Source organism: Centropristis striata, chromosome 22, assembly GCF_030273125.1.
Source record: "Centropristis striata isolate RG_2023a ecotype Rhode Island chromosome 22, C.striata_1.0, whole genome shotgun sequence".
NCBI classification, from domain to species: domain Eukaryota; kingdom Metazoa; phylum Chordata; class Actinopteri; order Perciformes; family Serranidae; genus Centropristis; species Centropristis striata.
In genome coordinates this window covers 6269690-6293865 of record NC_081538.1, presented here as the reverse complement: position 1 = coordinate 6293865, position 24176 = coordinate 6269690, and the positions used below count along the sequence as shown (strand labels likewise).

Here is a 24176-nt window from a genome sequence, read left to right as displayed (position 1 = left end):
GCAAGGAGAAGAGAGCAGGGTTCGGCTAGGTGAGACAGGGTGAGTCAGGGTGTTGTGTTGCTGTGTGACCGGGTGAACCCCAGAGGGTCTACGGGTTACGTAGAATTCCTAATGAGGAAGAAACTGCAAACAAGACCTGGAACTACTCCCGGGAATAGAGCAAGCCTCCTGTTGGGAAGACTGATCTTTATCCTCTCTTCCTCCTCCCATCTCTGGAGCGAGCACACATAGATACAGAAACTAACATATTGTCATGAATGGATTAATGTGATTTCTTATGAAAATACAGTCATGGAAAAAAATATTAGACCATTGTTTTCTTCAATTTCTTGTTCATTTTAATGCATGGTACAACTAAAGGTGCATTTGCTTGGACAAAAAAAATGATAATAGCAAAAATAGCTCATAAGAGTTTAAATAAAGAGCTGATATCTAGCCATTTTCCATGGTTTTCTTGATAATAACCAAAACCATTATAGGAAAGCCATGGAAAATGGTTAGATATCAGCTCTTAAATTAAACTCTTATTTTTGTTGTTATCTTTATTTTTATCCAAACAAATGTACTAGTTTTACCAGTCATTAAAATGAACAAGAAATTGAAGAAAACAAGGGTGGTCTAATAATTTTTTCCATGACTGTGTACAACCCTGAAGGAGCTGGGATGCTGTGCAAAATGTAAATACAAACAGAATGCATCAAATTCAGAATTCAGAGTTCAAAATTGTATCTGTTTTATTTTAAAATAAACAGTCTTTGTGCAGTTTTTAATTTAATATATGTCACAAATTAGTGAATTATCACATTCCATCTGATTTCGACAGCGTCCTAGTGTTTGTATGATGTTTGTATGAGAGAGAATTCATTATATTTGCATATAGCCCGCATGAACACACTCACATAAACAGGCACAGAATTTTGCACATGAGCAACAGACACACATTTTATATATCAAAAGTACCAAAAATAACCAAGCTCCATGTGAAAACTGGGGGAAATCCACAATCCACAGATACACAGGCACAGCATGAGCTCATGCTCACACACACACACACACACACACACACACAAAAGCACATTACCCTATCCAACCTGACCATATGAGACAATGCTAGAGCATGGGGCCAGCGGTCCATTCAATAATGGCTCAAATTGGAGGAAATGGCTTCTGAAATTACATTTTCAGGGGTTCTCATTTTAAGTGCATGACTGCAGATTCACATTCATTTCCTGCGGGACTCGGTCAAGCGTCACATCAATCAAACATCACGCAGATTCATCTTACAGCCATTCACAAACTGTAATGAGCCTAACAGGATATATCTGATAAGAAAATGTTTTTGTATGCAATTTGAGGAGAGGCAGTCAAGCACCTAATATGATGTATCTGTTGTGTACCCTTACAAAAGCCTGAGGTATATGCTCTACACCCCTTCAGAAACTAGATGAAGATATTGCAGAATTCAGGCTCTTATATGAATGACACCAGCAGTACAATAAGCTTGAATCCTCCGTTGTTAACATTTTAATTAGCACATGTTGATGAGTAAAAGAAGTGCAAAGCTACAGTTCATACACAATAATGTATCGAGGCTATTCAGGCCTCACATCTGAAGTATGTCATTTGCCATATTAGATTATAACCACAATGCATTTAAATGCACTCCATGCAAAATAGTATTATTTTCTGTATGTCAAAACGTCAGAATGGCCCACCCAAGCCAAGGACTGCAGCACACTGGTGCCATCTAGTGGTCAAGTCTGAAGAAGCAACACAGAAGAAGCTTTTGGTGGAAAAACTCTGGTTTTCTGGTAAGTGTAAATAATCTAAATAGGATTAAACTGTTATGGTCTAATGTAAAACATGCTCTGTAGTGCTACTTGCATTTTCTGCACTATTATCACTCCCCTCTATCCAACACTGGCTGACAAGGATCCACCAAAAACACATTCAAATGCACAAAACCCAGGCAGACACAAGGAGAACACACCAGCTGTCTGTGGGACATAAACTCAAGGTCTACAGTGTTTTATCTCGTGAACATGGAGACTTACTCGTAGATGTTTCACTAGAGGACAGACTTAGGATGAAAGAAAGTGCATGGAATATCAAGATCACAACCATCTTGTAAACCTTCGGGGTTTTGTTTGGAGTGTATCAGTACAAAGGACAGACAATGACACACAGCACACTGGGGAAAATGATCATTGTTTGACTTCTACTCAGTGAATATTCCACAGTTTGCATGCTCCATAATAAGTGAGCCATTGTGCAACATCAAATCTGGCAGTCATCTGAATAAAAGATAATAAGGCATGAGGATAGGATTAGTTTGCCTTGCCACCACCCAATGGGTTGCAAAATAACTTAGTGACATCATGAGATCATTTACAGCTCTGAAGGAAAACAAAATCTTTATCTGAAGCATGAATGTATTCGGCCATCTATTTTTCTCATTTTACTCCAACTTTCGTCTCATGGAGTAATGAATATTTTTCTGGGTCTGTGTCCTCTGAGAAATGAAATTAAACGAGCACACCGTAATACAAAGGAATCCAATATATGAGGCAGCACTGACCTCTTCTATCTCTGTTGCTGACTCAGATTAGATACAGCACAGAATATTATTCAAAAACCCCAATATCATCTATGAGGAAACTAATTTTTCTGCCTGACTCATCTTTGTCAGAAAATCATAGAATACTTTAACTTCAACTTATTGAAAAACTTATTTATTAATTTTATATAAACATTTAAATAAGTAAAATAGTTTTATAAAGGCCTTACATATGTGGCAGTGCAAAGTCAGCATCTTCTGAGCTTTCTGACTTTCAAAATGTCAAAGGCTACTTAGTGTTTACATTTATGTCAACCATAACAACATCCATTTAATACCACCATCTGGGTTTTTACAAGAGGGCAACATTAGCGTGCTACACTTTGCTAATACCATCAATGCAGTTTGAGATTGACTGTTGTGGTAATCCCAATGCAAAAGTGCCCTTTTAGTCCATAACAATTTGCATCATCTTTCTACTTTACACTGTACTGTATTTCTGTATTCTTGGCAGTATACAGAAAACAGGAACACCCATAAGAGGAGACTGACAATGCCATAATATGAGTCAGCAGGAATTACATATTATTTATCGATTCACATACGCTATACATCTTACTCAGATCGGTGTTGTTCAACTGCTGTTGGGTCCTTGTTGCACCTGATGCATGAAAATTTTAGATTTCTGTACATGATTTTTTTTTTCTTACTGTGTGACTACTTGCTACGTTTCCAACATAGAATATTTGTAATGATCCATGATTAAAATAAACAGATGGATTTACTTCCATTGTCTTTTATTAATACAATAGTATTAAGAAATTAAAGAGATGTGTACATTTGCAAATGTATTTTATACCACTGCAAAGAACCAACAACAAAAGGACCAAACTTGTGCTTGTAGTAAATTAACAGACTACAGCATGTTCATGATAATAAAAAAAAACAGCCTTTCACAAATAAATTAGATTTCTCTTCAACTAAATCCTCCTGGTATTGGCAATTAGCATATAATCCCCCAGACAAAAAGAAACATTTGTTGTATACCAAATTCAAAATTTCATACAAAATATACAGAAATCTCTCTCCCGCACAAAAATAACAATTCCTGTGAAAATATGTAAAAGAATAAATAATGGAGAAAATACAAATATTAGGCCACAATTTCCGATTAATAACTTTTCTGCATCTAGATCTCGCAAAAGAGAAACGAAATGCATCTAATTAAATGTTTACCCACCCCTAGTTTTCAGTCAAGTCACACTGACTATTTATATAGCCTCACAAATCATAATTCCTCCTTAGACCCTTGATTTGGATAAAGAAAAACTCAACCCAAAGAAATCTTTGGGAGGAAGCCTCAAGAAGAGCAAAAGAAGAGATATACCTCCCCCGGGACGGACAGATTTGCAGTAGATGTCGTGTGTGCAAATAAATTGCAAACATACAGCACAACTGAGTCTTTTATCAAAAAAGTTCTACATTTTTTACCTCTGAAAATAATATTATTCAATATTTAGATGTTGAGTGTACTTTTTTTTAATATCAGTTGTCGTCTCATTTGTTAACAGTAATTGCCTTGTAAATACTCTAATGAGTTATTGGTGTTCAATGGCTACTGTCAACATGCTACACATGAAGAATAATGGCTGCTATTACCTGTGGCAGTGCACTTAGTGGAGGTTGAGATAATACACTACAGCAATATGAGTGGAGATGTACTGTACATGTGTGTGTGAGAGAGAGGGTCATATCTTGTCAGTTGGCATACATAATCCTGTGTTTGACCCGAGCTATTTGCAAAATGAGTCTCTGAATTGGTTGTGCTGGTTCTGGGTCACGACTGAGTGGGTTCAGGCTGCAGCTCTATCTGCGCTGAAGCGATTCAGATAGTTTTAAACCATGCAGAGACACACTGTTATCTCTGTGGCCCAGAAAGACCACTGATATCTCTATTCCCTCTGAGTGCACACGCACACACAGACAAGATTATGCATTCACACTCGCATACAAATACACACGCAGACAGCACACATGTGAATACACACACACACACACAAGTAGTTTGTGTGCATCCCACAGAGACATGCTGATGCTAACACAGCACTCAAACAAATACTGGTAAATGTAAACACTGTGGAATCATGAAAGACTGTTCAAAGAGGTGGAATACGAACTCACAAAAATGTATACAACATTAGTGGACACACCAAACAACTATGCATTCAGCACCGACTAACATCCTGTTCACAGCATACAGGAGTTACAACACCAGTCTGCACGATGTCACACACACACACACACACACACACACACAGGGCTCATTTAATATCCTCTAATGAAAAAGGACAAACCCTGTGGAGAAAATGAGCCTAATCTACAGTATCAGTCTATATTTTTGATTGCAGACTCACTGATGCCCCTCTGTGGTTATCCGGATGTATCACAAGCTTTCTCACCTTTATATGAAGGTACTCCATACTGTATATGACTGCAGCTCATGCAGTGTGTACAGGTTGGGATTAACATGAATGTGAAGATTCTTATTTGCATGTTGTTTGCACTGTGAAGTACTCCTGCTCCTGAACCACATTGTTGTCTCTATATTCTGCTTATTTCTACAAAACAAATGCAATACCTTCAAATTCTTGATTTGGTTGCAATTTGAAAAACAATTTGGGTTGTTTTTGTTTTTTGCCATTGTGTTATTTGTTTACAGTACATATACAGAACTCAGCAAGCAAGCTATTAATATTACAAGCTAGTAACAAGGAAACCATAGAGGAAGTGGTTAGAGATTGTTTGCTGGGCTGCATCTACTTCATGCAAAATGTCTTGCCTGCTGCAACACTACCATTTAAATGAAAATTGTACAAAGGGTCAATGACACAGACTACATATCAATATAAGTTTCATTTTAAGTCACACAAGTCTAATCTGGTTATAGGATTGGTGATCAGATAATTAGGATGAAAGATTATAAATTAGTTTACTTGTTTCTTTTAACAAATGAGTTTAATAAGTAATTGTCATTAATGACTAGTAATTAAACAGCATCAGGACGTCGCAGGGGGACGTGAATTAATAACCGCCTCAGAGCCGAAAGGTCCTGTCTCCACCACAGCTATACAGCTACACCGCCTCCTCCATCAGCTTCTTTCACTGCTGCCTTCAGGTGCAACGGGAAATTAGGAAATTATGTCCATAACATCTTAGTTTCCTATAGTTTACACTCAAACATTTATTTTCTCCTCATCAAGTTTGTTGACCTTTTGACCTCATTGCACATTCATCAGCAAACAGATAAATCATGAGACATAGTTTTTGTTTCACACATCTGACTCATGCTGTTGTTGACAGTACATTAGTGTCTAATTGTAGCCTTGTTTATACTTGCAGGAGACACCGTAGCATAAATCTTATATACAGGAAGAGGCCAATCAGAATGTACCAAGTGCAAGCCACATTAAGGGGGGATTGGGATTCGTAGTGTATATATAGAGATTTTGTTTAGAGAGTTTATCGGTTAAGAAATAGCTTGATCAGCCACTATATATGTTCACTTTTATATTCTGTTTGTTAGGACAAATTTGTCTTAGTCAGGTCAGCCAGTCTGTTCAGGTCAATTCTTACATGTTAAGTTACCATCGCCCGAGTTCAGTGATGTTTTATGGGCCCAGAACTTTATGGCATATTTTGCAATCGTTTGCTTAAAGGCGCTGAAAATGGCAAAACATTAGTATCCCAGTAAACAACTACTGTCATTTTAACATATATTGAAGCAAATACATCCTGAACAGAGAATGAAGCCGACCTCCCTGTGTGTTGTAATCAGAGCTTCTCTGTTCTTTCCGGTCTGGTCATGTGTGCGTGTCAGTGCATGTGAGTTGCGTAGTGCTACCCAGGGCATTAAAAAGTGATGCCAAAGGGGTCCTGACCAGCATCTATATGTGACGAGTTGGTAATAAGAACAAGAGCTGTGTGTTAAAACAATCCAGGCTCAGAATTTGAACCATAGATATGCTGAATGTTGTTTACAGCACCTTTAAGTTTGGGGTAAATAAAATCCCTCCTTTTTTTTGCTTTGACTCCTCATGTCAGCCCGCTCAGTCCCTCACAATGACCTATTTGAGTTTATTTCTACTTCACTTGCATAACAGACGCTATCATATTTTACTATCCATAGCAGTAGTAAGCTAATTATTAGTAGCCTATTAGTAGTAGTAGTATTAGAGGCAGTGAGCACACTGTATTTTTTTTTTTGTTAAAAGGTATGCTTTCTCCTATTTATTTTCTACTGATGTATGACAAAACATAAATTAGTTAGACTAATTTTAATGTACACCTCCTGTACATTTTGTCTGGCCTCTGTAGCAATTGGGTTGAAAAACATAACAGCAAACCCTTAAATGAACCCTGTGGAGTCTTTGACTAGTAGCTGTGTTTTTTACGAGGAAACATGCACCAGCATGCATTCACGTCACGCCATAGGTTTCGTGCTTTTCTGCAGATTGACAGGTGATAAACTAGCATGCCAACAATGCGTGCAGAAAGTTGGGGAAGAAAAGGACTACGGGCTGTAAATTTAAAAGGAACGAAATGCCCTAAACCCGAGGATGCACGCAATGCATTTTGGTGAGTAACACTACATTTAACAGAACACGTTTTTCCAGGAAGCACCTGAACGCAGCACTCACTCCGGATAGTTGCAGGGAGATGCTTGCAGCCGCAGCTCGCTCACTGTGCGGCCGCAGCGGAACAGAGAAAACAATGTGTCGGAAGAGGGAAGCTGAATCTCGCCAGACCGAGTGACTGACCATGGCCAGTCGGTCGCGAGACTGTCCTCGCAGCCGTTCAGGAGAAGCTGCCGGTGGCCTAAAGACGTCTCGGATGCCTCGCCAACAAGAACCGTCCGGAGAGACAGAGGACGCGGCGGAGCCGCTGCGGGAGCTGCCGCGGTGGATGCGGCTTTACTTCTACGGGATGCACGGCGTGACTCTGGATGTCCTGCTCTCATCGCTACAGGGGGTTTTAAATCACCGGGACCCTAAACTGGTGGGCTTCTCCTCTCCATATCTTTGCTTAATGCATTCCCTGACCCACTTTGCGCTGGAGAAGATCTACTCTCAGAAGAGCTGTTTCCGAGGTCGGCCTGTGGTGTTTCATCTTGTTTTCTATCCGTCTGTGTACATCGGGCTGCAGATCCTGATCGGGAACATTAACACTTTGACCGAGCAGGTGAGGATGGTATCTGGCACACAACTGGCCGTGCACTACATCCTGGCTCTCTATTTTGCTCAGGTGTTTCACAGAGGGCTGTCAACGCTGCAGTATCACACCTCCTGCCCCCCCGACCCTCCGAGCAAACCCGGCCCGGAGGATAGCGGTCATGACAGGGGGCCTCTTCGCGGTCTCCCCGGCTTTGTGCGCTTCTTGTTCTTTGGGATGCACGGCTTTCTGGACGAGGTGCTTTTCACCTCTGTTTTCAACCTCGTGGAGAAGTCTGACCGGACCCTCAGCGGTCACACGTCCCTGTGGTCCTTCCTGATGTACGGGAGCTGCAGCTTCGTGGTGGAGAAGCTCTACCTCTACCTGCACTTTAAGAGAGGCTGGGGGACGTGGCGGCGGCTCCCCATCTACATCTGCTTCATCTACACCTGGGAGTTCTCCTGGGGTCTGGTGCTGAGGCAGTTTGGCGCCTGCTCCTGGGACTACTCCCATTATCCTCACAACTTCATGGGGCTCATCACGCTCCTGTACTTGCCAGGCTGGGTCTGCCTCAGTCTGTACCAGGACGTGCTGTCTAATGTGCTGCTCAGAATCAAGTGCAACAAAAATGTCAATGGTTTGAGTGGGGAGAATGGAGAGCTCAATGGAGAGCTGGAGTCAAAGGAAAAACTACTTTAATTTATCTATTGACTTGTAGGGAAAGTCGAGCTCATGGTAAACTAATGAGGAAACAAGCAGGCATTAATATATTCTAATAAACAACATAATGAAACTGATTATTAGGTTGTTATTCATCAAGACCAGGACCAATTTGACCTTTCAGCTCAAGTCAGGGTATAAATAGGTATTTAAGATAATTACTTTGACTCTTTGGACACAAAATGTTGTTATTTAATACAAAATTTTATAGGGATGCACAAATTTTGAAATTCTGGGCCAATACAGTTGTTTAACAATGGTCGATGTCTATGTTTTTTGTTGTTGTTTATTTATTTTGTTTTTGTTATTTATAACAGTGCTATAAAATGCATTATAGCAAAATAACTATTTTAAAAGGGCTGTTTTGTCCGAGTCCTACCACGGAGCAAAATTTGTGTGACACATCAGATACATCGGCCACCGCCATCGGTGAGCGTCATCTCATTCGCCGATCAGTCAACAGGGCAAATATCAGCAGATATACAGGTGCATCCCTAACATTTTGTACCATAAATATTTTTTTTCTGTAAGTTTCGAGTCGTTTAGAGAGATGAAACATTTTTCAGCCATTAAATTTGGGTCCAGTAATAAAGACACAACTGACCCCGAATTTTTTAACTTCAGTTAGCCTACTGCCATTTTTATCTTTCTGATGTAAAATATAATTGTAATATTAATATTTTACAAGTCTTCATAACTTTGGAAGTGTGAATACTCTTTTTTTTAATGATTGCAGTGGCAGATTTGCCATCATTTACATGACATGCATTGTGGCAGTTCTAGTTTGAGTTGGATTTATTGTGTCATTTACATTATGCATTGGCATGCTTTAACTGTAGCTCATATCTGCATGCTAAGAAGTACGAAAATAAATAAAATCCGAAAGGTTTTTGGATTAGATATATTCAAAAGTCTATATTTTAAAGACAGAAAAAATATGAAAACAACTGGACAGTAACAAGCAATGAGTTTTTTCTCTTTTAGTGTTAGTTTACATCATGAAACAAACTCCCTATGTTTAACTCATCTTGTTAATGTGACCCCTGACTAATGCATGGTAAAAATTAGAGTAGAGATAAACCCAGTAATATATGTAGCAAAAAAACCTGTAGCTGAGTGGATACGAGGAGCCAAGTGAGAATTTACTGTGAATCTTTTATGAACCAAACGTTACTTTGCTGGAGTGCCTTCCTGTTCAAACGGAGTCAACCAGAAACAAACAAGCAGGGCTCAGTGTCCATGTGCTTGATATTAGAAACACAGCAGTGCTTTGCAATTGATTATTATAAAAAGATTTTAGCCTTCAGCACTAATGCAGGCCTCAGTCCATGAGGTTGCATTTGTTCCACTAACAGAGCACTAGTTCCACAAAAATTACACACATTTAACTAGACCTGGTCAAATATACAGATTTTAATGTCCAACAGAAGCTAAAACATATTCACTTCAAACCCATGAATATGCATAACTTGAAGTTAATTTAGTACAAACATATTGTAAATCCAGATGGAAAAGTTAAATATTTCCAAATGCCTCATTTCCACTGCATGATTCGGCTTGACTTCACCTGACTTAACTAATTTTAAGTACCTGCCAGGTCATTTTCTCTAGTTTATTTTCCAATGGTTGAATCCTATCATCCGCCACAAAAGAGAGGATTGACTGGACTTCATCCATTGTATGTCATAGTTTTGCATGCTGCTTGAGCTAATAAAAACATGCCCTCACCATTGAAGATGATTTGGCTATTTAAAAATGTCAGGTTTGTTCAGGATGCCCCGTGTCATGTGAGTGACAATTCTAGAGACGATTTTCTCTGCCCAATCATCTTCTATCAGCTAAGCTTGCCGCGGTGGTACCAAAATAGGACCAGAAATGATCCACAACTGCTGATGGAAAACTAAAAAATAGCGTGTCGAGTTGAGTTAAGTGCATCGTACCATGCAGTGGAAATGCGGCATAAATAAACTCCAACTGTGTATACTGTGTTGAAAATATTCTGACCCACAAATTAGCTTTACAGCAGTCTTATGCCTTATAAACAAACTAATCAAAGTACCTTGCACTGTGACTGAACATATGGTGGTAATTCTCAGCAAATTTGTCTACTACAGACAAGTCACTTTGTTAGGTACGTAACCATCATTTGGAGTTTGCATTGCTAGAAGTTTAAGCTGTTTTATTCCCACAGTAGCATTTTAACTTCAGAATCAGCCCCATTATTTATGACACAGCCCTTTTGTAATTTCTTTATAATAAGAAAATATTCTGTTCTGATTACACTCTTAATTCTGATCATTTGTATGAACTTAATGTAGGAATGGATAGTATTTTCTGAATGTTTAGATATGCTTGTGATTTGCTGGATGAAAAGCTTGGATACATTTGAAATCTGTTCTGCAAGATTTGGGTCTGTTTTGAGGGTTCAGTAATCCCAGTAACATACAATACTTAAATGGAGGGAAAAAGGAAATTACGATATTCCATCGTATGCTGTGTGAGCGACACTGAAATTCCTGCACATCCTTAAATATATTTGAATCATTCACTTTGGATTGTTAAATTAAGAAACCGGATTTTATTTTTGTTTGTGGGCAGCCCAGTCGCTAAAAAAAATATTGGCATCGTACACAGATACACTGTTATGAAACATTTTTGGCAGAGTCTGCAGAGGGAGGAACTTGGCATGGTATGACGGGTGAAAAACAACTGACACTGAATTTTCACCCAAGAAAAGTTATGATTAAAGTTATAATTAAAGACTATTTTAAATTCTCTCTCCTCTCTATGTGATGCTCTACGTCAGTTACGTAACTGCATCGAGTAGTTTTTGTTATCGAATCTTTATTGAAGCTACATCCAGTGGTTACATAAGGAAGTAGTTGTTTTTTTAAATCCAAACCCTTAACTAACTACTTTTGTTGGCCAAATAGTTTTCGTTTGAATCTTCATCGTTAACTGCGTGTTTAAAACTGCAACCACGAGGGTCAAAAAGTGACGAGTTGGTATGTGACGAGAGGGATTGAGAAGTTGTTATGGTGGTTCAGAAACGTGAAAATTGAAATTTGCAGAAACATACAATGCCAACATTTTATTCTGGCGACTAGGTTGTTGTGTGTGATATATCAATGAATCAAATTGCATTTTGTCTACTTTGAAGGGTAATTGCCACAAACATTATGGCTTATCATTTACTTTATCAGCAAAAATAATATTTTTTAAAAACCATGTTACTGTAACCAGAAATGATACATCTAGCACTGAACGTTCTCAGTAAGCCCAACCTGTGGATGATTTTTACATCTAACTTGGCAGCTATAGAGGTTTTAGAACATTTTCATTCACTAAACCACAGACAGAATGACTTTGTTCATCTTTAAGCTTTTCCATGGCCGATCAACTGTTTTAATCATACTTTACTTTGTGCTGTGTTATTCACCAATTTAAAAAGACCACACTGTTATAGAAATTTGACTTGCAATGGCATGTACTATACAACTTTACGACTTAATTAAATCAGACATTTTCCTGTGCACGACTGGAATTTCTTCATTTCTTTACTTTAATGTAATGACGAAAACCATTTATACTATTCAGCAGAGCAATTATGTTTAATACTGTCTTGCAGAAAGCGGAGAAGGCAGGCAAGCCATCGAGAAAGATTTTGCAATAAGAAGAAGCAATTCAGTTGTTTGTTTTTTTTTTGGTTTATCTTTCTATCATAGGCTACAAGGAAGGTCTGCAAACTATTTTCAGCCTGACTCATATCTGTCAGCATATCTTAGTTAGCTCAGGCATGAAGCAAGACAGAGCAAAAATTTAAAAACAAATCCAAAGACACAAACAACATGACAGGTACTGACCTAATTCCTGTTAGTTACTTTCTGTACTAGAACACACATCAGTTCCTGCTATACACAAAGGCTATTTGTGTCATCTTGTTACAGCTTCCTTATTGAAATATTTTGTTTTAAATAAAATGAAACAAGTCAGGGAGGAACTAAGACAGTTAAACATTTGAAAAAGGCCCACACTGTTTCTTTAGCTGTAATAGATATCCTTGGCTTCTCTGGAAATTATAGTTTTCTGATGCAAAAGTGGCAAGTGTTTATACCTTGGCTACATAACTAAGAATGTATCAACCCATCTTCTCTCACACTTTAAACCACCTTGGAGATAATTTTGACACAAGCAAACACATGTATCCGGACTCACCTCAGGTACAGAACTCACAACCCAGGGGACACCATCAATACACCAATGGCCTTCAGTATCTGCTGACAACACCACAAAGGGAATATTATACACTAACTTCTCATTGGCACTCTCAATTCCAAGTATATGACTGCTGTGTACAAACATGAAAACAGGAAATGGGATGCTACAGTTTGGCTGCCGTGTTTGACCTGAAAAATGAACTTTCTCATAATAGGTCGATGCAGAGCTCCATTATCAATATCAGCAAATGTGTGATTTGAAAGAGGCCATAGAGCTAAAAAAACTCTCTGGTGCTTTTTGGCTTTTATTAGGGCTTTGCTTTGGTGTTAAAGCACATTTACTACATATATATATATATATATATATATATATATACACACACACACACAAAGTTTTGGGGTCACTTAGAAATATCCTTATTTTTGAAAGAAAAGTACTATTTTATAAAATCAAAATAACACATTTACAGTCTAGACATTATTAATGTGGTAAATAACTATTAAAGCTGGAAAAACTGATTTTCTTATGGAATATCGATTCTATATTGATTCTATATATTCTATATTGGAACCATCACTCCTGTGTTCCAGTGGCACATTGTGTTAATACACATTTATAGTGTTGAAAGGCTGATTGATCATTAAAACACCTGTGCATTATGTTAGCACAGCTGAAAACTGTTTTGTGCTGATTTAAGAAGCAATAAAATGCTCCTTCCTTAGCCTAGTTGAGTATCTAGAGTTAAAGTTGGAGACTTGTACAAGTTAGAATTAATATTTCTATCCTTGTCAATGTCTTTACAATATTTTTTAGATTCATTTTGTAACTCATTTCATGAATAAAACAATTTGTTTTCATGGAAAAAACATTTTCTGAGTGACCCCAAACTTTTGGGTGCTAGTGTATATTTACTATACTATATTTTTATTTATGTATGTGTCTATTTATAACCCTGTTTCCAGTAGCAATTGTCAGCTGTTAGCAGAAAAAAAGCTCCTATTAGAACACTGTACATCACAAGACAAAGCAAAGTTAGCCACAGACCTCATTAGCAGCTGGCAAGCTAATGAGCTAGTCAATGCTATTTCTCTCAGTAATTAGAGGCCAAAGCAGAGTGAAAAGAGGACAAAATGGTACTACTTACACTTTCTTGGTTTCCAGAAACTAGTTTAGCTAACATGTTTGCTAAAAAAAAAAAAAAAAAAGCTAGGAGAGACAGTCTGACATGGTGGTAAAACTTAGCTAGCTTAATGTGGAGTTCGTCTGCCCCCTAGTGGCCGAAAACGCGTCACACTGGGCTGAAACGCACACAAATGCCTATATCATAGACTGTATATACATAATGGACGTAGTCACCGTGACGTCACCCATTGGTTTGTGGACTGCCCGTTGGAAGCATAGTGGAAGCCTCGAGTTTAGCGTTACACTCGTCGCCATCTTGTTTCCGATACGCGGAGCAGACCATATTTGGACTGTGGAGGGATCTGACGACACTGACTACACGTCTCTCTACACCGGCAACCCGACTGAGAGAAGCCGCTGCTAATTCATGTTAGCATTAATTGGAGCATTAACTGGGATGTTAGTTTTGGCTAGCAAAAAACAAAAACAAAATGTATGTTACTTACCTCAGAAACCTGAGCAGCGACTCCTTGGAGTGTCTGTCAGTCCAACCAAATGCTGAATAAGACATTTTTACTGAACAAAACGTTCAAATAAACTGTCATTAAGTGAAAATACAGTGTGAAAGGGTCAAAGTTATGATATATATATATATATATATATATATATATATATATATATATATATATATATATATATATATATATATATATATATATATGTATGATTAGGATTGATGTTTTAAAAAAATAAAGTGGAAAATATCATATCATAATACAACGTTTTTTATAACAATTTCAGGAAGGGGGCATATTTGTCCTCTAAGGCAACAAATGGCAGGGTTTTTCTTAATCTTGACACTTCACGAAAAAATATAAAAATTTGTGTGAAAATCAGAGTTCTTAATCAATGACATATCCCAAAGATGTGGAAATCCCCATCGCATTTACTATACATAGAATAACTCAATTTTTGGGTTGTTTTTTCGTGACAGCAGGGGCATTGTGTAAACAAACTTACATACACATAAAATATGAATATTTGATACTTATGATCAGGAGTTAAGTTGGTTAGATATTACTCTTTGAACATGGATAATAGCAACAATACACATAAAGTTGGAACAATATTTTTTAACCTCTTTCCATGAAATGATTGTGACAATGTGATTTATTCAGTTAAAGTGTATATATTTTCAAACCTTTATTAATCAGTCTCTTTCGAACATATCACAATGAAGATGAAACCACAATTAACAGAGGAGTGTGTCTGAAAACAAAATCATTCCAACTTTATGGGTGTATATCATTGTCTGGACTTTCTTTACGCAGACATTTTTGTCCTCTAAGGAGATCAGAGCAATTTATTTTAATGAGGCACAAGTGTTAATTACTTACACCTGTGCTTTTCCTATTAGACCACAATGAATTTGTTCATCATTTGTTTATGAGCTCCTTTTACAACAGAATAAGAATCATAGATTTTATAACAGAACTCTTCAATCAACCGGTCATCCTATTTTTACAGGTAAGTTCAACACAGAACCAAGAGCACTGTGGCTCCTTGTCTCTTTTCATGTATTTACATATACAGTCAAATCATATTCAAATGCCCAGTGGGAATAATATTGCCACAGCAACAGTATTTGTTTGTAAGTGTGATTTTACATAAGGCGAACATGTTCTCAGCAGGACTATAGGAGCATGTTACATTCTGTCAGTGTTCATATAGGAGGTAATGCTTCTGAGTCCTGTTATTATTGCAGATAAAGTGTCCAACATTGTATTACATTACTGGTTAGTTCCCAAGTTTAAATGTACAGTATGTTTTGGTTTTAGTGGTTTAACTTTCATGTTCTTTTTAACATTGTCCTTAGTAATACTGGCTTGTTGCATATCATCCAACATGGCTTTATTCAGAGTATGAAACTTTTGGTACAGCCCTTGCTTCACACTAAATATCAGGGCCTTGGCTAGCTCTCTATTTGTCCTGGGAGAGCAGCTCAGTCCTTTGTAGCACTGACAGGTAAACCTCCTGCTCAGCGCCTTTAGGTCTGTGAGGGTAGGTCTCCCTAGGACCAGGTATCGCTTCTGAACATGCAGGATCCTGAAATTCTCAGGGTTTAGATGGAGGTAGTGATTGGAGTTGTAGTTTTTTCTGATGCAGCGGCCATTCCCTCGACACAAGAAGTTGCTGCAGAGCTGGGCAGCTATGGTGACGTTGGTGATGTAAGGGTTTAGCGTGGTGGAGAGGTAGGATGAGAGAGCTGAGCAAGACGTCTGGGGAGCAAAGGGAAAGAGAGTGGAACAGGAAGTAAATAAATACCTTGTATGTAATACTATATGTCTGAAACAGAACATTACAACACGTCGACAGCCATAAAATATGTTGATGTTCCTGTTTATGATTAAAGCGATCATCTGGCATTTTCAAAAATACTCTTATGAAGCTGAAGCCAGGATACAATTAGCTTAGCTTAGCATGAAGATTGGAAACTCAGGGAAACAGCTAGCCTGGCTCAATATGTTATATCCAAGTGGCAACCACGGCTTCTGAAGAGTGAAGCATATGTGGAAGTGCCTAAAACATTCTTTATAATGGCCAGCAGGGGGCAACACCATTGGCTACAAAAAGAAGTACAATTGTACAGCAGTTTATGAGAAAATTAGCCTACTTCTCACTTGATTTATTACCTCAATAAACACTTATCTAATGAGTTTATAGTCTCAATAGTTAGTATCAAAGCTTCTTGAATACAGCATGATGTTCATTTGTGAATTATGGTGCCATTCAGAGTAAAATAAATGATAAAGCAGGGTTTGTTTTTGAGCCTGGATCATTTGTGGCATTAGCTATCACAGCGCACTGTGTGCTTAAAATTCATACATTTCACAAATGTATGTGTTTTCAGTTCACTTAGTCCCTTTAAAGGTCTTGTATAGCATACCGTTTTCTTCCTCTTTAGAGTCAGCGATTTTTAATCACAGGTGGGCTTTTTTGCCCAAGTACGTCTTGTCCCAAAAAATCTATATGAACAAAACCCCTTCAGCACCGTTGTTTGCAATGCCCACTACTTCTATACAGTCTATGGTCATATCTCATTACTTTATCCTGCAGAAACTAAAGAAGACGGGTTTGGGAAAGATATATGCTTAAAAATTACAATATTACATCATAAGTAACTACTTAATGCAATGACAATTATACAATAACTGTAAGAATATTAAGTTGAATTGACATGGTTTCTTTCAGAAGACTTTGAATATCCAGTGAAAGTCACTATCATCAAGCTAATCTTGGCTTCCCTGCCGTGGATTAACTAATTCTGTTACACTACCAACCAACAAGATCCATCAGTACCTGAGCCACTGAGGTATTGTCAGCCAGTCACAGAGACGAGCAGACTCCTGTATCATCTAACTGAATACTTTGTCTCCGGTCTGACTATCTGCCATCAGTCCAGTGGAGGTCTGAGGGTGATATTACCTGGTCATCATAGTCTGCACTGGCCCCCCACAGCACAGCGCCAGACACTCCCACTGCTGCACTCTCCCCAATGGTGCTGACCAAGTCTCCCTGGACACAAAAGGTCAAATACGTTCATTATATCATTTTGTACAGAGACACAGAAACAACCATGTATGCATGCACGGTGCACTGACTTTGACACTGTTCTTCATCATACAAGGTGAGAAGAGAGGATAAGGATTACACGCACAGGTGAGGGTTACCACCTGAGCAGGGTGTTATTACACCAAGAAACCAAACTCCTCTTAAAACTGGACCTCAGGCTGGAAACACCTCACTGCCGGGATGAAGAAGTAACCCAAGATGTATCTAATCTAGTCAAGTGTGTGGTCGCTAACTAATGAGTTGCTTAAAAAATGTCATCTGTTTAAACAGTGCGTTTAATTACCTGTGTACTTCAAGTACATAATGATCATTCAGCTTGCTGTAGTTCTGTATCTCTTTGTAGGTTTTTTTTGCCTCTCTGTAGTTTTTTTTTAGTTAATTGTTTTGTGTTTATGTGTAGTTGTTTTGTGTCTATTTGTAGTTACTTTGTGTTTCTTTGCTGTTGTTTTTGCCTATTTGTAGTTGTTTTGTGTCTCTTTGTAGCTGTTTTGTGTCTCTTTGTAGTTGTTTAGTGTCTCTCTGTAGTTGTTGTTTGCCTCTTTGTAGATGTTTTGTGTCTCTTTGTAGTTGTTTTTGCCTGTTTGTAGTTGTTCTGTGTCTCTTTTTAGTTGTCTTTAACTCTTTGTAGTCATTTTGTGTCTCTTTGTAGTTGTTTTGTGCCTCTTTGTAGTCATTCTATGCCCCTTATTGTCACTTTATGTCTCTTTGTAGTTGTTTTGCATCTCGTTGTAGGTTTTTTTTGCCTCTTTGTAGTCGTTTTGTGTCTCTTTGTAAATGTTTTGTGACTCTTTGTATTCATTCTGTGCCATTTATTGTCACTTTATGTCTCTTGGTAGTTGTTCTGTGCCTCTTTGTAGTTGTTTTGTGTCTCTTTGTGGTTGTTTTATGCCCCTTTTAAGGTCATATTGTGTCACTTTGTTGTCATCCTAAGACTATTTGTGGTTGTTTTGCCATTTTTTCAGCATTTTTTTTACTTGTGTCTCTTTGCAGCTTATGTTTCTTTGTAGTCATTTTAAGGCTCTTTGAGTGACATTTTTTAAGTAAAAAGCTTGCGAGGTGCCTGACACACTGACTGCTTGCTAGACCTGTTCAGTAAGGTATCCATGCTCCAACTGACATCTTGTACTTTAATTGAAAAATTACACAATACATCTGACAGTGCAGCATGATCCAATGAGCTGTTCAGGTAAATGACTCACTCACTTTACCTGACTGAGGAAGCGTCTGTTCTGATCAACAAAGACAGGTCGCATGTAAGCAAACACAGGAGCAGCGCCACTCCTTCTGGGTAGGGCAGATACTCGCAGAGCTTCCTGGACACGGTTTCTCACCATCAGAGCAGCTCTGGGATTGTCTGCCAGAGAAACCTGAAGCAGTGAAAGGACACAGAGGAATTGAACTTTATGAATTAGTATTTATTGAGTCATAGAAAGTAAATATTGCTCAACAATCTGACAAACCTGCAGGTACACAGAGGGGAAGAGGGCAGTGCTGGACTCCCACAGCCAGAGCAGCTTATCATTCTGCCTCCTCACCTCCGCAGAGCAGCGGCCTGTGAAGTTTGGCTTCTCCCAGCCATAATTGTAGCAGTTTGGAAACAGGTAGAAGCCCCACAGATAGTTGGGTCTCATAGCTCTGCCCATTGCCAACATCCCTGACATGAAATTCTTAGCTGCCACCTAAAATGGAAGGAATGGAAGAAGAATAAAGAGTTTTTCACCAATATCTAATAGCTTCTCAGAACTATATATTTGATTCATGAAACTTCACAGAGTTAGTTCTGACCTGAAACTGCTGTTTGGCTCCCTCTGTGGCCTGCTGCACTGTGAGGGAGCGGTTTGTCTGCATAAGGTGGGCCACAGATAATGTCTGGTAGATTCTCTTTGTGCCCCAATTTCTGCCCCACAGGGGGCGCCATTCCTCCCAGTCTATCACAGCCAAGCCTCGGCTTGTCCTGGAGGGAAGACAGGAGGGTGAAGAAGTAGGTTAAAGATCAACATGTGTCAAACAATAAAGGGTGACATTTCTTTCTATTTTATTTTTTTTACTCACTTGGATGGGATGTAGTAGTTGATATCTGCTCTGGCCTTGTTCATGCTGGCTTTCAGGTTACCTCTCTGAGGGATGCCACCATTTAACTGTTTCCTGCTACTGAGGTCTACATGTGGGTAAAGACCCAATCGGTCTGTGTAGAACAGAGACAGAAACTGGCCCGGCACCTGCAGCAGAAACATGACTAAATGAATCAACATGTGGACTTAACTTGTATAAGTCTAAGTTTACTTAACAGCTTTAGAAACCTCCTTGAAACTGTCCTCTTCTCTACAAGGACATTAAGGCAACTCCACATATTTTTTTTAACATGTTAATTCACATACCATATTTAATTTCCAGAACAGAAATCTGACATTGCAGAAAGCAAGGTTGAAAATGAGTGTTTCATTTTGTTGATATATTAGAGTCATGGGTTTTTACATGAGGAATTTCATTTTTTTTTTTTAAATACATTTTCACCATATTTTCAGGAATGAAGGGGTATATAAATGTGGTTATGATTGAAAGATGATCAAACCACTCTATTAAAACCTTCAGAATAAGGAAGTGCTACTGAAATGAAGATTTATGAGAAAAATCTATTTGAGAAAACAGCCTTTAAATATATTGTGTTATAAAATATGCACATAAATGTGTATTTCGGATGTTTTTTATCCACTCATCTAAAAGAATACATGTTAAGCCCTAAATCTTAAAATTGTCCAGTGCACGAAAAAACAACGTTTTCACCTGAATGTCTGGCTTTAACCTGTCAATATTACTGCATTTTTTCGTGTGTGTATGTATTATGTAAAAACCTGACTCAGATTGAATTTTGCCTGCATGCTTTTAAAACATGTAGCAACCTAATCAAAGCCAAACCAATACAATTTTCTCTCTCTTCCCTCTTGGGTTCATGTTAATTAAATTAGCTTTTTTATTTGATTACAGCACATGTTTTGCAATCATAGATATGAATGTAAAGAAAATAATTAAACTCATTGACATACATTCAAATATGTGTCCCCTTACCTTGGCAGGTGTGGCTACTCCTTTGAACGGTGAGGTGTCGAGTGAGATGTTGTACCTGTTACACACCAGATCAGGGATGTTCCAGCTAACCATGAAAGGCTGGTGGTCAAACAGCGGGCCTGCAGTTTCAGGAAGAGGAGGAGGCGGAAGAGGTCGGGGCAGATGAGAGGCTGCTGCTTCAGGAGGAGATGTCGGGGTTTGGGGGAGAGGGGTGGGTGGAGTTGTGGCAAGAGGAGGTGGAGATGTTTTAGAGGTTAAAGGTAGGAATGTTGTGGAGAGGGATGGTGTCGAAACAGGAGAGGGAAGCTTTGGTGAAGCAGTTTGAGGTAGAGGGGTTGATGGCAACGTTTTTGGACATGAAGTTGAGGGAAGAAGAAGTTTAGGAAATCGTTTTCTAGAAGACACAGGATACAGAGGAATACTGTTTTTGTGCAGTGGTGTTCCTGTAGTTTTGAGAGGTAATGTTAGATGCTTGCAGGGCTGAGGTAGCGACCTGGAAATATTAGAGGAAAATAGTTTTAGGGGTTTGAGTGGAAGGTGACATACAATGTGATGGGCTGGATCAGTAGTGTGAAAGGCTTTTTTCCTAAACTGAGGGGAAATTGTGTTTGTAGCAGCTGAGGATGTGAGGATGTCTCCGGGAGATGTTTGGTCGAGGGGTGACACTGTCAAGGTGGCTGACTTTGATTTTAGGGGCGTTGTAAAAGAGAGTGGTGACGAAGATGTCGGGCTGATGGTGGAGGTGGATGGCTTTAGGATTGCAGGGGTGGTTGAAGAAAAGGTTGACATGTTGGTGCGTCCCGCGGGAGCCGTTGTGGCTTTTGGCCACACAGAGATGGTGAGAGCAGGGAGGGCATAGATGGGCAGCGGGGGGAAGATTGACGGAGTGAGTGAGAGAAGCAGCAGCACACAGCTTCTGCTCTTCTGTGTGACTGAAACCATCCTCTCCCCTGGCTGGAAAAAAGCAGGATAAAAACGATAACATATGTTAATAATATGTGCATATTGGTAGTCAATGTTACTTAATATAATAATAATAAAAAACTATAATGAAACAAGCAATACAATACTCCCTTTTAAGCAATTCAGTGCACACTGTTAAATATGTGTGTGTGTGTGTGTGTGTGTGTGTGTGTGTGTATATATATATATATATATATACAGTACAGGCCAAAAGTTTGGACACAACTTCTCATTCAATGCGTTTTTCTTTATTTTCATGACTATTTACATTGTAGATTCTCACTGAAGGCATCAAAACTATGAATGAACACATATGGAATTATGTACTTAACAAAAAAGTGTGAAATAACTGAAAACATGTCTTGTATTTTAGATTCCTCAAAGTAGCCACCCCTTGCTTACTAGAATATAAGACATGTTTTCAGTTATTTCACACTTTTTTCTTAAGTACATAATTCCACATGTGTTCATTAATAGTTTTGATGAATCTACAATGTAAATAGTCATGAAAATAAAGGAAACGCATTGAATGAGAAGGTGTGTCCAAACTTTTGGCCTGTACTGTATATATATATATATATATATATATATATATATATATATATATATATATATATATATATATATATATACATTTCACCCAGACCCATATATGTTTGTTGATAGGCAGCAACCTCTAGTGGCCATAGTAATTATGACAGGAGCTAAGGAGGAAGTCAGAGAATGTAGGATAACTTGGAAGGTTGGGTCAGACAAACACAGGACTTTCACTCACTATTGGTATCCGATTTTAAAACAAAAGTCAATGTTAAGTTATTTTAACTTACGTACGGAACTACATTAGAATGAAACCATGTCACCTACGTTAAACGTTGACTACGTAACTACACCACTTACTCACGTCTGCAAGAAACATACTTGTTTTAACAAAAGCATGATCTTTTCCAGAACCTAACAGTAGAAAAAAGGTGTCACTCGCTCTGGCTCCATATGCATATTTATTTTAATTTGATAACATTTTGGTCCACCGGCTATCTATATCTTCCACAAGGTTTGAAGAAGAACAGTGGGCCAAATCATTATCAAATTAAAATAGAAATGCAGATGGACATGCAGACATATTTTTTTTTTTTTACTTTCAAATCAAAATCCAGTGATCAGCACCTCATCACAACTTTTGGTGTGCTTTTTCTCCCCTACTTCTTATCCTAAAACTAAACTTACTTAAGTACTTCAGAAAATAGAAAGGACAGTTGTGTATCAGTATCTTTTCATTTAGGTCTGAGTACTTATTGTATCATTCACATTATGCACAAACTAATACCAAAGAATCTGAAGTCCTTTCTTCCTCATTCTGCAAAGCTCCACACTCAAGTCTGGCATGACTTCACTCTGCCTGCCTTTCCAAACACAAACCACAAAATCTCTCTTATCTAAACATCATTAAACCAAGGTGAGGCCACCTTGACAGTCGCAAACCACAACACACACTGACTCACAGATTATGTAAAAAAAAACACAATACCTGGACATGCCTTCAGTGGAACCGTGTTACCATAACATGTGTTGACTGGAGCACGGAGCGTGAGAGTACCCTCAGAGAAATGACACTGTCTCATATAGGTAGGGGAGGAGAGGGGCGGTGGGCCGGGCTGCGTGCAAGGACGCTCTTCGTTGTTTGTCTCAGAAAAAGATCTTGTTTTGATCGCACAGTGCCAAGTTTGACTTGGAGCAGAGGAGGAAGGCACACCTGGGTGTGAGGTTATGGAGCCTGAATCAGTATGGAGCTTAGACTGTTATTGCACTGGTGTTGAGACTGGTGCTTGTCATCATGGATGGGATGAATAAATAATTACAACAATGGAGGCCGTGGAAGCAAATGGGATTACTTGATAATCTGACATTCATCCCTCACTGCAGTAATACAGTTAAACAGATTAAATCAACTTCATCAAAGTAATCACGTGGCACCTTTCTGGCCAAAATCTTTACATTCTCCCCCAACAGTTAGGAGACAGGAAAGTATGGCACCTTGGTGGGAATGGTTGTATATACTGATGGCATTAACAACAGCTCTTTTTTATGAGAATGTGTGAAGTTTATAGACGAAAATAATCCAAATAGAACTAATAATAGCATTTTTCACCTACATGTTATCAGTAATTGTGCGTAGTCTGGTATTTATACATGGGACTGTTTACCCTGTTGTGTTTATGTGTCCAGTCAGGGACATGTAATACCAAATGGTGGTGGTCATATCACAAGTTAGTGACACAGTGTGAACAGTAGCTGTTTTTAGGAGGCTTGGGTGTGTACCTGTGTGTGTTTCTGTTAAGATAACACTAAAAGGGAGTTATTAGGTAAGTAAACAAGGTTATGTTTCAGTAAATGCAATTCTCACACAGTATAAGAAGATAAAAATGTGTTCAGTGTTAGAGACTTACAGTGTAAGTGTGTCCCTTGGTAAGTTAAAGGCAGTGAAAAGGCGTTTATTTTTTATTTCCTAATCAGAAGAGAGTTCCTCTATATGGACAATAGAGAAGTGGAAAGTATGATGATGTGAATGTGAATTACAGGACCAGTCACTCGATAGAGTCCCTGCTAGGGCGCCACAGGAACAAGTTCTTAAATCCAGAAGTAATTTAGCATTTTAGCGCCCTGGGGTCTATCCTGTCAAAGTCAATGTGGA

The 24176-nt window shown here is 38.5% G+C and overlaps 3 protein-coding genes across 3 annotated transcripts in view; 1 reads left to right on the top strand and 2 right to left on the bottom strand.

Annotated features, from left to right (window-relative positions):
• LOC131960567 (carnitine O-acetyltransferase-like) overlaps positions 1 to 14054 on the bottom strand; it is a 73233-nt gene extending 59179 nt beyond the window's left edge. Inside the window, exons 1-2 of the mRNA XM_059325815.1 lie at positions 13848 to 14054; positions 12701 to 12759 (exon numbers count right to left, since the gene is read on the bottom strand). The gene's annotated coding sequence lies outside the window, so the exon portion shown is untranslated. The remainder of the gene's footprint in view (positions 1 to 12700; positions 12760 to 13847) is intronic.
• Positions 7327 to 12018, top strand: tmem229a (transmembrane protein 229A). The gene has a single exon (XM_059325824.1). It carries the CDS (start codon positions 7376 to 7378, stop codon positions 8462 to 8464), a length of 1089 nt encoding a protein of 362 aa, XP_059181807.1. The 5' UTR covers positions 7327 to 7375; the 3' UTR covers positions 8465 to 12018.
• A 1032-nt stretch (positions 14055 to 15086) lies between the features above and the next one.
• Positions 15087 to 19692, bottom strand: LOC131960574 (hyaluronidase PH-20-like). The gene is made up of 6 exons (XM_059325823.1): positions 19511 to 19692; positions 19244 to 19412; positions 18919 to 19137; positions 18667 to 18825; positions 17312 to 17401; positions 15087 to 16104 (listed from the first exon to the last, which is right to left on the bottom strand). The coding sequence occupies exons 1-6, from the start codon at positions 19690 to 19692 to the stop codon at positions 15616 to 15618; spliced, it is 1308 nt and encodes a 435-aa protein (XP_059181806.1). The 3' UTR covers positions 15087 to 15615.
• Positions 19693 to 24176: the final 4484 nt, after the last annotated feature.